Source organism: Pomacea canaliculata, linkage group LG2, assembly GCF_003073045.1.
Source record: "Pomacea canaliculata isolate SZHN2017 linkage group LG2, ASM307304v1, whole genome shotgun sequence".
Lineage (NCBI taxonomy): Eukaryota > Metazoa > Mollusca > Gastropoda > Architaenioglossa > Ampullariidae > Pomacea > Pomacea canaliculata.
In genome coordinates this window covers 2,430,275-2,443,545 of record NC_037591.1, presented here as the reverse complement: position 1 = coordinate 2,443,545, position 13,271 = coordinate 2,430,275, and the positions used below count along the sequence as shown (strand labels likewise).

General features: G+C 41.0%; 1 protein-coding gene across 1 annotated transcript; it reads right to left on the bottom strand.

Annotated features, from left to right (window-relative positions):
• Window positions 1-795: 795 nt before the first annotated feature.
• On the bottom strand, window positions 796-11,857 carry LOC112557291. The gene is made up of 8 exons (XM_025227055.1): window positions 11,709-11,857; window positions 4,978-7,143; window positions 4,653-4,742; window positions 3,752-3,978; window positions 3,172-3,402; window positions 2,545-2,735; window positions 1,760-1,984; window positions 796-1,248 (listed from the first exon to the last, which is right to left on the bottom strand). Exons 2-8 carry the CDS (start codon window positions 6,320-6,322, stop codon window positions 936-938), a joined length of 2,622 nt encoding a protein of 873 aa, XP_025082840.1. The 5' UTR covers window positions 6,323-7,143; window positions 11,709-11,857; the 3' UTR covers window positions 796-935.
• Between the last annotated feature and the right edge of the window lie 1,414 nt (window positions 11,858-13,271).

Sequence of the window (13,271 nt, the reverse complement as noted above, 5' to 3'; positions counted from 1 at the left end):
TTATCCCAATAAAAGTATATGAAAAGTGAACCAAACCTCTCCTTCCACCACCTGCAATATCCCCAATAAATGTATCCATTGCTTTTGGAGAGCTGCTGGGTGGGTGAGGGAGTTTTTCCTACAACCGGCCCAAACAGGTCTCAAGCCAGGAACTTTGTGCTCCCCACTCAAGCGCACAAAACCCAATAAGGTAAAGGTTGTTCCCTAACCTTTAGACATTTCTGATTTATCAATTTTTATAATGACAGCAAGTGCCTGATGTTGTCCTGATATATTACCTGGAAATCCTTCTGAAATGGTTAAGAAGTAGTCAAAATCTTAGTTTCCTAAATGATGGTAAGAGAAAGATGCAGAAAAGAAATATGATGGGAAAGCTACTCAGGACAATATGCATTTCTCATCCTTCTGAATCATGGGAATAGACTTTGCCAGGGTCCATTCTACAGCTTTCTCCAATAAATTTATTTCAATGGACTGTTTCATAGGGGTTGTTTCAGAAGGGACCCCAACACTTGCCTGATACTCTGTAGTGGCAGATGATGTATTGCCTAAGCGGGATTTTCGTGGGGCAGGAACTGGCCGCTTCTCATTAGCATCAGGTGAATATGACACTGTGTCTGTTAAGTCACCCTGACTACTGATACTGGTCATGGGATACGACAGTTCCTTGAGTTCTGAAGCACTAATATCTGCACTAATGCTAGAGCTGTATTGTGAAGGGGCATAACTCTCATCAGCTGTACTCTTAGGAATCCCTGTGGCTTGACTCAACATTGGAAGTGATCCCTGACTTTTTGTTTGAGCCAGCTTGTAAGCTTTCTCACTACCCTGCACATCCTTGTATTGCATTAGATACTCAGGATAGCTTTGGGCCAGATCAAATATTACAAAGATTTGTGGGTTATTTTGGTCATTTACACACGAGTCATAGCGCTTTAAACCCTCGCGTATTGGTGGGAAAGAAAATGACTCCTCCCCAAGGGTGTACTTTCCAACCAAAACTCGTGCCAGAAACATAAACCTACATGTGTTTTCAGATACACGGGTGTAACTGTGGCTATATAAAGAACTTGTAGAGAAGTAAGAACCCTTTCCATATTTTGCACCAACATTCTCTCCTGATCTTCGAAAGTCCATATTGTTGGCGCAATTCCTCGGACTGCATCCAGTGTTGGAGTTCCATGGAAGAGTTGGCGTTCATCTACATCTTTATCTGTCATGTCACGTGGTGTCATAGCTCTTTTTTTACTGTAACAAATACATAATAATTCCACCCTATTTTTAAGCATTACATGCACATGAATGTGCTGTCTACATGACTGCTGAAAAACACATTTCTACCAGTTAGTGCTACCACCATGGGAAAATGTATAACTGAGCAGTGAAAGCACTAGGCAGTTTCATATGCCTTTGACATACTAAGCTTCCCCAAAGTGACAAAGTTGTGGAATGGGTTCCTGAGGGTTGGGAAGAGGGTAGAGCAGCTAGGTGGAGATAGTCCTGTGAAAAGTGTGATCTCTACAACCTCTCTCGTCCACAGACAACAGAATAGGGGACAACTTTACCATTTTACAAAAAAATCTGAGAAACTTTATGGGAACAGTCACTGTCAGGGTGTGTATAGACTGGTGTGATGAGGAGGTATGAGTTATACAGCAGACTGGAAGTTATATGAGTGTAATAAAGTAACTATTGGAATCAAACATTTTTAAATGTAAACTTCTCTTCAATACTAGCTTATTGTTGTCTGACTTTGTACCTGCAGTATGTATCCCACAAAGCTGGGTTCTGTATCCGAAAGATGGTGAGGATGGTTTCATTACGCCTGTCCAAACTTGCATGAAATTTAATGGCAACATCCTGGAATTCAGCTCCTGTGGCATCCAGCTCAAGCAACTCAAAATCTTGATACTTGTCTACACAGTTCCAGTTCAGCTGCACAGGGTGCTGCAATGTTGGTTTCTCCAACAGAAGCAGTTCAGACCTATGGGACAAATAGAAACATTTTCCTGGAATGATCTATGTTACTATCTCCTTAGGTTTTCAGAGATCTTGCAAAAAACAAAAAAACAAACCATGCTATAAGCACTAGATGAAGATGTTGAGTATTTTTGCCTAAATTCTTGTACTTCAAATGAATAATCAACCATTATTCCATTCGTCTTTGACAGCTACTAATCTTCTGTGAGCAAAGCTCAGCATGAGTTTATAACATCCATTAAATTGCTTATATGCATTTCTACACGTGACACAGTTCTCGAAAGATGAAGATAACGTGTTAAAGGCAATTTTGCAGAAAGGCAGAAATTACAAACACTGTCAGACATTTTTTTTGCCTAATAATATGCAACTGTCTGTGTCTATGTGCATGCACACACACAGAGAAACACATTTCCATCTTTCACAAAAGCAGTTACAAATGCAGTACAAGCAAAAAGAACATTTTAATGTTAAAAAGAAAGTAGCTATATAATATCAATACCATAAAAAAATTTACCAGGCAAAAAAATACAGAAATTAAAGAAGCAGCAAGCAAAATCTTACATTACAGGAGCAGTGGTTTCATGACTTTCAATAAATACTGGCCGACGCATCACTCGGGAGATACTGTGATTGTCCAAGTTAACTCTTCCTCTTTCATTAAAGTGAAGCACAAACCGAGCATTGTCTTGCTCATAGTAATACTTCTGCTGGCCACGAACATACTTTTCTTCAAGCGTATACTGCAACCTTTCCTAAGAAAAGCCAAATTCAATCATGCATAGATGTTTTTAAAAAAAATTTATCTCAACATTTTTTTGTATTTTCTCTTCCTGAAGTTGTCTGGGCGTCTACCCAATTATAAGGCTGGAAGCAAGTTCACAATTTGAAAATGATCTCCCCTGTTAAAGGTACAAGAAGCATTGTTCATTTTAAGAATTGCAGAATTTATAATGATAACCTAACACCTACATATAACTATGAAAATCGCTAAATAATTATGCCGAGTAGATTTCCTGTTATCAAACTCAGGTTGTAAACTTTATATTCTGCTGGTGGATTTTTAAGAATGGAACTCCATTAACAGCTATAATTACATTCTTCTGGTCAATTATAATTATACTCAAATGATGGACTTTCAACGATTGCATTCTGCTTTTAGAGATATTATAATTTCATTTAGTATCTCACTGGGTTGAAGGGTAGGAAGCATCCAGTGTCATCCTGACAATACCAGATCCACTGGGTGTAGTAGCTGAGAGTTGCAGCAGGATCAGCTTCTATGTAAGACCTTGTTGACCAACGCTGCACTGGCACTTGGTCAGAAGATACAACAGAGCCACCAAAAGAGTCCTCCACTGTAGCTTCCATGGCATCAAAGTCAATGGTAAGTCTTAATTCCCCAATACCTTCAAGAACAACCTCCAAACAACAAAATTTTTGTGCCATCAGGTAAAAGGTAATAAGAACTTGAAGAATGTTTTCAACATTCATGCGTCATTTAACATTAAAGATCAACCTGAATGGTTTGTGTTTTTTGCAGATATCAGTAGATATATGCGATAAAAACCTAACCTGTAAATTTCAGCCTCCAAAAGCCATCCGTTAATTAACTATTAATTATTCCGAAGTTACACAGCTGAAACAACGAAGTCTGTTGGTCCTGCATGCAGGTACACAAAATTAGAGGCCCACAATGAGTTGGAAAAATTCTTCCAACAGAGTATGTTGACCCTGAAGATTATAAATTTGAGAAAATGTGTAAACTTACTTCAAAAGTCTCTTGAACAGACAACGTGCAAAAGCAACGTTCGATGTCATAGCTGTCCGTCTCAGAAAAGTCATACCAACACTCAAAAAGGTAGATTTGCCATTGATACATGATTTTCCTTCGATGGTGATAGTATGGACAAAGGAATCCAGTTGGGCAGTCACCGGTACAGGAATACATCTCACATAGGTAGGCATACTGGCTGGCATGTTGCTGTCCTTGAACCCCTACATAATAAACAGTTGAGGGTCATCAAAGAGAACACGTACCAGCAAAGAAGAATTAGTTTCTTTTTCCTACTAGTTTGATGCCTATTCACGCCTGTGACTGGAAAACCCATCCAGCAGCTTTCCAGAAAAAAACAGTTACCTGTTTTATCAGGAAAGCTAAAGGAAGCAAAAGATGGCTGGGTCATTCATTTCACATATTGTGTCAAAGATATGGTGAATCATATATGCTCAATACCCCTATAGCCAGCAGGCTATGAGACTTTCTCCTATCTTTTTACCTTTATACAACACCAGAAAAAAATTAATCTTTATAATTCGACTCAGGAGCATAAACTCTGTATTTCTACAATAAAACTGGACAAAAAAAAAGTAAATGGTTCGTCTGGATGCTTTCATGTATGGAAATACATAGCACAACACATGACACATGAAATATAAAGATCCAGATAGTTGTTGTTTAGCTTTGCGTATCTGTTGTGCATACAATGATGAGTAAACTTTAGACTTCACTCCATGAACAATATCTGTAACATGATTTCAGGCTGCCTGAAAACTGTGGTTCTGTGTGATAAGTCCAGTGAGAAAGAAATCTGCATCTTGCAAAAGAAAAAATTTGCCTAAACACATATTTCTCAGCAATGTCATTAATGCGGAAAAAAAAAAATGCTTACCTTCCACATCTTCAATTTCTAATGCTGGATTGTTTGTAAAAGTCTGTGGCACACTCGGTATATCAGCTTCAAATTGATTCTCATCATCACCTAATAGTTTATAAATAAAATCCATAAGAAAATCAAGTCTGAAAGTAACTGCAAAAAAGCAATACAAAATTAATGAAAATACTGACAAAGTTCTTTTTAAATTGCAATCAAGAAAATATCAAAACTCAAAAATCTACTAATAAGCATATGTTGTGGGGAGGACGTACATAGCTTAGTTACTGTGAGTGTTCATCTGTACATGTGCATTTGCATTTTCTTTAGCCACAATACATACCTGCATCAGGATCCCCTTTCGCTATCCAAGTGTCTTGCTGTCCCTGGTGACCTCTTCCTGCTTCATCTTCAGGTTCACCTTGTGCAGAGTTTGGTATCTTTATCTTCTGTCCTCGACTTTTCTTGGATTTTCTTGGTGTAGGCAACTGCTTCTTTCCTTTATCAGACCCTTCATTGTTGTCCTGACCTTGTTCACCTCCTTCTGTAGGGTTATCAGGCAGAAATAGTGGTGATGAAGACAGCTCTTCTCCCTGACGCTCAAGCTCTTGTGGTGGATTTGTCATCACTATGCCCTTACTTTCCTTTGGTGGCTTTGATTTTGTAAATTGCTTCTGTTTTGCATCAGGCCCTGACTTCTTTTCGCTATCTCTTTTAATAATGAGCATCTTGTTCAAAACACCCTCTGGTAGATGTGCAAGATTAAATGTCTTCAGTACCCACTGGTTATGCTCTATGCTCTTCACTGAATGACTCTTCTTGCAGCTCTCCCCTGCTGTGCACTTCTGCTGGACATGCTCAGCACACACATGCAGATGGAGGCAGTCATCTCCATTGCATCCTGATCTGTTGTACTTTTCACAAACAGATGGATTACTACACAGGATAATTTTGCGAATATCGTCATTAGTAAAATTCTGCAGGCCAAGTTCGTGGCACACTTTCTGATTAGTTGGAGAGTGAAAGTTGTGGCTAAAGCGACAATCAGTGCCTCTTGGACAGCTTCCACTTATGAAATCCCTGCATACATGGAAAAATGTGCATTTCTCATTCCTGCAGCTGATGTACTCAGGATTTCTGTGATTGAAACATAGTTTAGCACTTCGAAAAAAGACAGAGACATACTTTATCTTCCCTTCTTTCTCAAATACTAGGAACTTACTGGAGTTTCTTTTCAGCCATTCTGCTGCTTCTGCATGGTTTAAACCTTTCAGAAGTTGATCCTTCTTGGACATAAGCGTTCCAAACTTGGTTTGCCCATCAAATTCTCTCAGCAGAAATGTAAATACCTGCTGCCATTCATCAGTATCAAGGTCAGCCTTTTGTATATTTGTTTTGGTTTCTTGGACATTTGATTTAGCTTGTTTTTCTATTTTGGTTTCCTTTTTATCTTTCTGTTTTAAGTTGCCTCCTTTGTTGCTATTCTCATCTAGATTGTTTTTTTCCAGATGCTTAGGTTTTTCTTTTCGACTCTGCTTTGTTCTGTCTCCAGCCAGACTTGGAAGACTTCCCTGCCTTCTGAACTGGGGTTGAAAGTCTGGCACTTCTTTCTGAGTAGCAGGCCTGTATGATTGTCCCCTTTCATTAACTGGATTTCCATATGTCTGGCCACTTGAAGGAGACGGCATAAAATATTGCCCAGCTGCAGGTTGTTGCTTTTCATAAAGTTGCTGTCTAGCTGTAGGCTGCTGGCCTCCAGGTGGGTGTACAGAAGTTGAGTGTGGGCCTCCATATGGCTGACTTATCAATTGTGGTCCATATGATGGTCCATAAGGCTGTTGACCTATGTACGTCTGTCCGGTTACAAGATGGGGACCTGGATAGGGGTAGCCAGGTGGTGGTAGATTTGAGCATGCCCCAGGGTACTGAAGAGGGGGAGGAAACAGAGGCCGGGGTGGCTGCTGCTGTGATGTAGGTACCTGAACCTGATAATGAGGCTGAGGCTGGCCAGGTGGGAGTTCATGGGGAGTGTGATGCCTTCCTTCTCCATGACGATGTACAGAGGTGTTGCTCCCTCTGAAATCAGCACCCTCTGTATTTCGATCAGCTCTTCTATTTCTTATGATCTTTTTGCTCTCTTTCTCTCCAGTGTCTTACTCCCCTTTGTTTCTTCTTGCCATCACTTTCACTGCATACGCTTCTTGCATCAGTATCTTCTTCATCATATTCCTCATCATCAGTATCATCCTTTTCACATCCTTCTTTTCTCTGATCAGCTTCTCTTCTCCCATGTCCCCGACCCCGACCTCTTCCCCTCCCCTGCCACGGCCTTGACCTCGCCCTCCTCGTACCTCTGGTGTTGAACAACTGCAACCCTTCTCAGAGCCTTTTCCTTTATCCTGCACATTTTGTTTTTGCTTTTGTTTTCCACCAGACTGAGTACCATGTTCATGCATGTAATCTGGAAATACTGCTTGAAATGCCATTGTCACTTGTTACTGAATCAGACCTGGAAAAAAAATCAATTTGTGCTATTTTAGCAAGTACCTTATTAGAAAAAATGCTTGCATAGATTAACAATAGACATGTAAAAAAGAAGTGAACAAGTTAAATGAAAATCAAAGAATGCAAGAATACAAGAATATAGGGTCTAGAAAGGAGGAGTTAGTAAAAATATATCTACCAGCACAACAGTAATACAGTCAAATCTCTCTACTATGCCACCCCGCCACTATGCCACTCTCGGTATTATGCCACTTTTGCTTGGTCCCGACTATAAATTCAATGTAAAAAAAAATTTACTATGCCACCCCCTACTCTCGCTACTATGCCACTTTTTTGTGATTGTTTAAAGGTACAACTTGTGAAATTCCGCGCAGTGCTCGATTATTATACTCTATGGTAGTGTGGGACATCGTAGTTAGGTGGGATGGAACATAGCACGCACACAGGGAGGGTGGAGGCTGGCGATGGGAGGGTGGTCGCTGGCCGGGTGACAGTCACGTGACAGAGGGAGAGCGGGAGGGGGTCGACTAGCGACAGGATGCAGGTGTGCGGATGTGGTTGTGAGGGTGGAGATGAAGAGGTGAGGGAGAATGAGAGGAGACAACTAGCGCCAGCCGACTATTCTTGAGAGCTTTGGACTGACGGGTAACTTGAGCAAATAAAGCCGTTTTTACGAACCCTCCATATTATGCCACTCTCGCTACTATGCCACTTTTGCTCGGTCCCGGTAGGTGGCATAGTAGGGAGATTTGACTGTAAATGAAAATTTTACTGGCAATAGTGAACACTATGCACAGATTCATATTCTTTCAAAGTACAGGTATCATGCTTGAATGCTATGTTAATTAGATATATCTGCAGACATAAAAAAAGCAAAATTTCACAATCTTGTAGACCTTTACAAGATCTGTTGGTTAATCCTAAGGTGCTGTGCAGCATCACCTTTTGAACTACTAGAGTTCTGCTTACAATAGCAAAGACCATGACAGTATATCACTTTCATTTCTGCTGATAGAGCATCACATCTTCTGTCTCTTATAGTAAGGGAAACAATTCTAGATATAATAATTATACGTGGAAAATTTGTAAAGCGCATACTCACACTCCTAAGGAGCATGCTCTTAGCACTTAAGAACAAGAACAAAACATGGACAGCATGCAAGGGACAGGAAAACAAACAAAAAACATATGAGCTTTAAAAGAATAAACAAGTGTACTAAATGAAAAATAAAATCAAATACAGAAAACACAAAGAGGAACCAAATAACAACAAGAACTGAGAGTAACATATGATATTGCAAAAGGAAGGGTGTGCAAAAAGACTAGCATTATGGGAAAGGTTGTTAGGAATAATGTTTACAGAAGAGGTGTACTTTCAGTGAACGTTTAAAGGATTCAATAGTGGGTAGGTGGCGGATATGGAAAGAGAGTTCGTTCCATTGTTTCGCTGCACAATAACCAAAAAACCTGTGGCCATATGTTGCTGTTTTGGTGACAGGAAGAGTAAGGAGATGATCATCAGACAAAGAGCAGAGTTATCTAGCTGGAATGTAAGAAGAGTAGTTCAGAGAAATAATCAGGGCAGGTCTATGAAGGAGTAGAGAGTGGTCCATAGTGTCAAATGCAGCAGACAGGTCCAGTAAAGTTAAGGCAGAAACATCACCACTGTCAAGGGCAGATAATATGTTGGTAGTCACTTTAATTAAAGTAGTTTCACCTCTGTGAAAAGGTCTACATGCTGAGTGAACATGGGGGATGAGCTGGTGCTCTTGTAAGTAGGCACAGAGCTGTGTCAAAACTACTTTCTCTATGATCTTTGAGAGAAAAAGCAAGTTGGAAACTGGGCAATAATTGTTCAACACATTGATATCAAGCATGGATTTCTTAAAAAGTGGCTTCATTAGGGCATTTTTAAACAAAGATGGGAAAACACCTGCTTTGCTTGGCAGCCTTATAAATCTCTTTGTGGATATTAAATAAGTCCAGTCTTCCGCCAAATACGCTCAGCTCGCTGGCGAGTACGCTTCAGGTCACAGAGCTCAACACAAAGGTGAATACCAAGGTGCACATTTGGACTGGGTCATCAGACGTCGAGACACTGAGGCATGGTCATCAACAACTCTACCCTAAACACAGTCCAGTTGCTCAACAGAGGGTGGCTTAAGCAGGGCCATTTGCAGTTTTGCTTTGAATGCGACTATATCAACACTGCATAATGAACGAGTAAGTCTAGAAACTGGCACTGACGATGGGCATCTGCGATCTAGTTCAATCAATACACAGTAATGATCAGATGTGAGATCTTGAGAAACATCAACTGACTGCACTAATTGGTCATCAGGTTGATGCATGACCCAGTCCATAATGTGATCCCTTTTATGAGAGGGCTGCAAAACAGACTGGACGAGACAAAAAGTGTGCAACAATTCTGATATTTTAACTGTAAGGATGAGACTTGTTGTCAAAACAGACATTAACATCTCCAAGAAGCACTGAGTGCATTGCTATAGTCAAGCATCATGAAACTCTGAGACAAAGGTAGAGGCTGTGAGTTTGTTCTTGGCACTCGGAGGGGGTCTATGAATGTAGAACAGATGTATCCAGCAATAGGGAACCGAAAAAGAGATTTGTACACATTCAAAAGATGTGTGTGGGAATGCTAAAGCAGTAGTCAAGACAGGTGCTTGGCAAGTGATGATTTGTCGATAGATAATAGCAATGCCGCCTCCACGTTTAGGACGGGGAATGATTTCAGACAGTAGCCCACTGGAGTGAGATGGACACACACTGTCGCCGTCTTGCTGTTTAAGTGTACAATTCTCTTTTTCGGCTCCCTATTGCTGGATCAGTGATGATGAAAATATCGCGGTGGCGATCTGTTACAAACTCTGCAATGTCAACACGCTTAATCAGTGACTGTTGTGTTGACGATACAAACTGAGCGTTGAAAAGCCCAACATGGAGGCAAGTGTTGAGTTGTCGTACGGGGGAAACATAGCAGTCTCCTGTTCTCATACGACAATGTTGAATTGGTCGGTCGTGTTTCCAGCTGGTGTTACGGGTGATGACATTAACTGGTTCACTTTGATCGCGCCGATGCTGACGAGAGAATCTTTACAATGGCTGTGAATGTTCAAAGTACTACACACGGTGCAGAAGGGAGTGTGCAAATGACGTGTACGGGAAACATGATCCTGTGGAGAGTTGACAACACACAGCTAGGCTTTGCCAGAAGCAGACTCTGTGTCAGAACTTGGTGACGACTGACAGGCAACACAATAACGACGAGAAGCGGTGGATTTTTTCCAAAGGGCGCTGTTAACGATGACGTATAGCGACGGATTCGAATCCGCTGTCTCGATGGGTGTCACTTACAAAATCACAGTAAAGGGGAAGTTTTCTCAAATTATCAGCTAAACAGCCTTCAATACTGCTGAGAAGTCGTGTAGACAAACTGCACAGTCGTGTACGTAGCGAAAGTGTTGGTGAAACTTGGCAATAATAGATAATAAATACTACAGGATAATCTTAAGTGAGACTAAGTTGAAGAAAATAGAAAACTGTAGGAATCAGATTTAAAGTAATGGCGGAGAACGTAACTGTTACAGTAAAATCCACAGAAACAGAAAGCAAGGCAATTACAAGAAGTAAAAACAGCATCAAATAAAAATTTCAGAGAAACAAATACAACTTGTAACTAAAAGAAATCTATGGATGCGGAAAAGCTCCAACAACCTTTCCCATATAATGCTAGTCCTTTTTCACAACCTTCGTTTTGCAATATCATGTTACTCTCAGCTCTTGTTGTTGTTATTTGATTCCTCTTTGTGTTTTCTGTATTTAATTTTATTTTTTGTTTAGTACGGTTAACAATTGTTGATTCTTTTATAGTTCATATACGTTGTTTGTTTTCCTGTCCCTCGAACGTATGCTGTCCATGTTTCGTTCTTGTTCTTATGCGCTTACAGCATGCTCCTTAGGAGTGTGAGTATGCTCTTTACAAATTTTGCATTTGTTATTATTTAATTAAAAATCGCTGGAGAACAAATTAAGCAACTCGACCTGTCAGGCGCTGCGCTTCGATCGTTTCCACCCACACGAATATATGATATCACTGTAATGTAAAGCTGGCATGCATTGCCTTACTTAAATTAGTATCTTACCAAGTTCAGTACACTTCGATAAAATGCTAGTCATGATTGCGACTGCCCTCGGTGAGATAAAAATATAACACGTGTCATAAAGTATGTCGATCTGGCTTGGTCATGATCGGCCGGGTTAATTCTTATCAATCCGACTTTGGCTTCGCCTTCGGGCTCAAAGGTTTTCCGCTTCTATACAACCCTTGTCCCACCACTATACGTACTACCACTATATTAATGCATCGAAACATAACCCTTATAATTGCTATTTTGTGAACGCACACTGTAAACAAAGATTAGACATTATATTCTGAAGGTTACAGATGCTCACAGGCAATATCATGTTTAACACGAACAGTATTAACTGTACAGCTCTGCAACAGCTGTAAGCTGTATAGAGGAGTGGAAGTCTTTGAAGTGCACTTACCATCAATGTGTATTTTGTTCTAAAGACGTCTCAGCACCAAAAAACAGTTTGTTTTTGTTTTGACGAAGCCGCCGCCATGAAAACCGATACAGAACACGGCTGTGAGTTGATCGCGGCCTTCCCATTGGCTGGCTTTAGTCACGTGCTCTTACCGAGAAGCTACTTTCGTTTTCTCTGAAATTGCTGCCTCCGTTAGGGGGGTAGTGGGCAGGGGCGACCGCACAATGGAGATGGAGATAGTCCATAGTTTTCACAATCTTTAAAAATCCAAGAACTCAAATTGCCTCACCTTTCATCAGAGTAAAAGTAAATTCTGTTCGCGCATTCTTTCGCCTGTTCTTTCCATTATAGGCTTCCTTCATATCGGAAAGCTGTACATGGCAGGTTCATCACGATGCAATCACTAGAATTTCATTCATTTTCTGTTGTCCAATTTTGTATTATTATTATTACTCGGAAGACAGTCCGCTATTTACGTTATTACAAGCGCGAGATTTCGTGGTGGTCTATCACCTCACTTTACTTTTGACTGCCATGCTCCGGACATTTCTGACCACGCCACTAAATGCCTCGATAAGTTTAGTGCACTTGTTCGTGATTTTTCTCAAAGTCCACCCCACACCACCACCCCAACCCCACACAATTTTTTTAAATGCACATTGGCCAATACAAGTTTAATCGGGGACATCAAAGACAAGGAACATGTTTATTAAGACATTTATCTACAATTCATAGTTTTAATGTCATAAACATACGGGTTTAGTATTGTTTGGGGAGCGGATAGCCATGCATATTGTTATAGGATACTTCATAGTATTCACTGCCTGAAGCCATGCTCCGTTCCTGACAACCGATATTCTTTCAGCAGCAAGATAAACACTGGTTGTTATTTGTAATCGGCAAGCTCAGCCTCTGATCCATTTGATTTGTGGGGTTTTTTTTTCAGATTTGACTTGGTTTGTGTGATGTACTCCTCTGGCCACTTCGCTCTTTCCCTCTCAGCATCCTTTTCCGAGTTATTCTCTCATTTTAAGTTTACCAGATGAATTCAGGTGTGTTTTGACTGTCCTGGCTGGTTTATATATGACAGTCCACTTCCAGGCAGTGGCGTAGGAACCAGGGGGGCAGCGGGGGCAGCCGCCCCCCCAAGGAAAATACAGGGGGGGCAGGAATATCCTTTTGCCCCCCCAATATTTGAGACGTAATTCCTCACAAAGAGCAAAGAACTGAAGAAAGGTAGGGGAACGTAGAGAGGAGACGGTCATCACCGTCACAAAAGCGGGCCCTGAGGCAAGTGGAGGCTCTAGCACCTCTGACGATCAGATTGGGGACAGTCCGTTGGTATTGTTTGCCATGCTAATTGCAGGCTGTGTTGAAGCCTGAGCGAAGAAAGCAGCCGGACAGTAACATCGGTACATCGAGTGTCGTCTCCCTCCCCCTCCCCCATAATGCGACGCCTTTTCTTTGGCGGTTTTCGTTTGACCAACATCAAACATCCCCCACCCACTCGCTGTCACCCTAAAATTATCTGCTATCGCTTACAACCGAAGGGGCCGCACTGGC

Bases quoted from the DNA above. Each gene is read 5' to 3' on its own strand.
- LOC112557291 (XM_025227055.1), bottom strand. From the start codon at position 6,322: ATGCCGTCTCCTTCAAGTGGCCAGACATATGGAAATCCAGTTAATGAA. The intron at 3,979-4,652 runs GTAAGCATTTTT...TTTATTATGTAG, and splicing joins AGAAATTGAAGATGTGGAAG to GGGTTCAAGGACAGCAACAT. The intron at 2,736-3,171 runs GTGAGATACTAA...GGCTTTTCTTAG, and splicing joins GCTTCCTACCCTTCAACCCA to GAAAGGTTGCAGTATACGCT.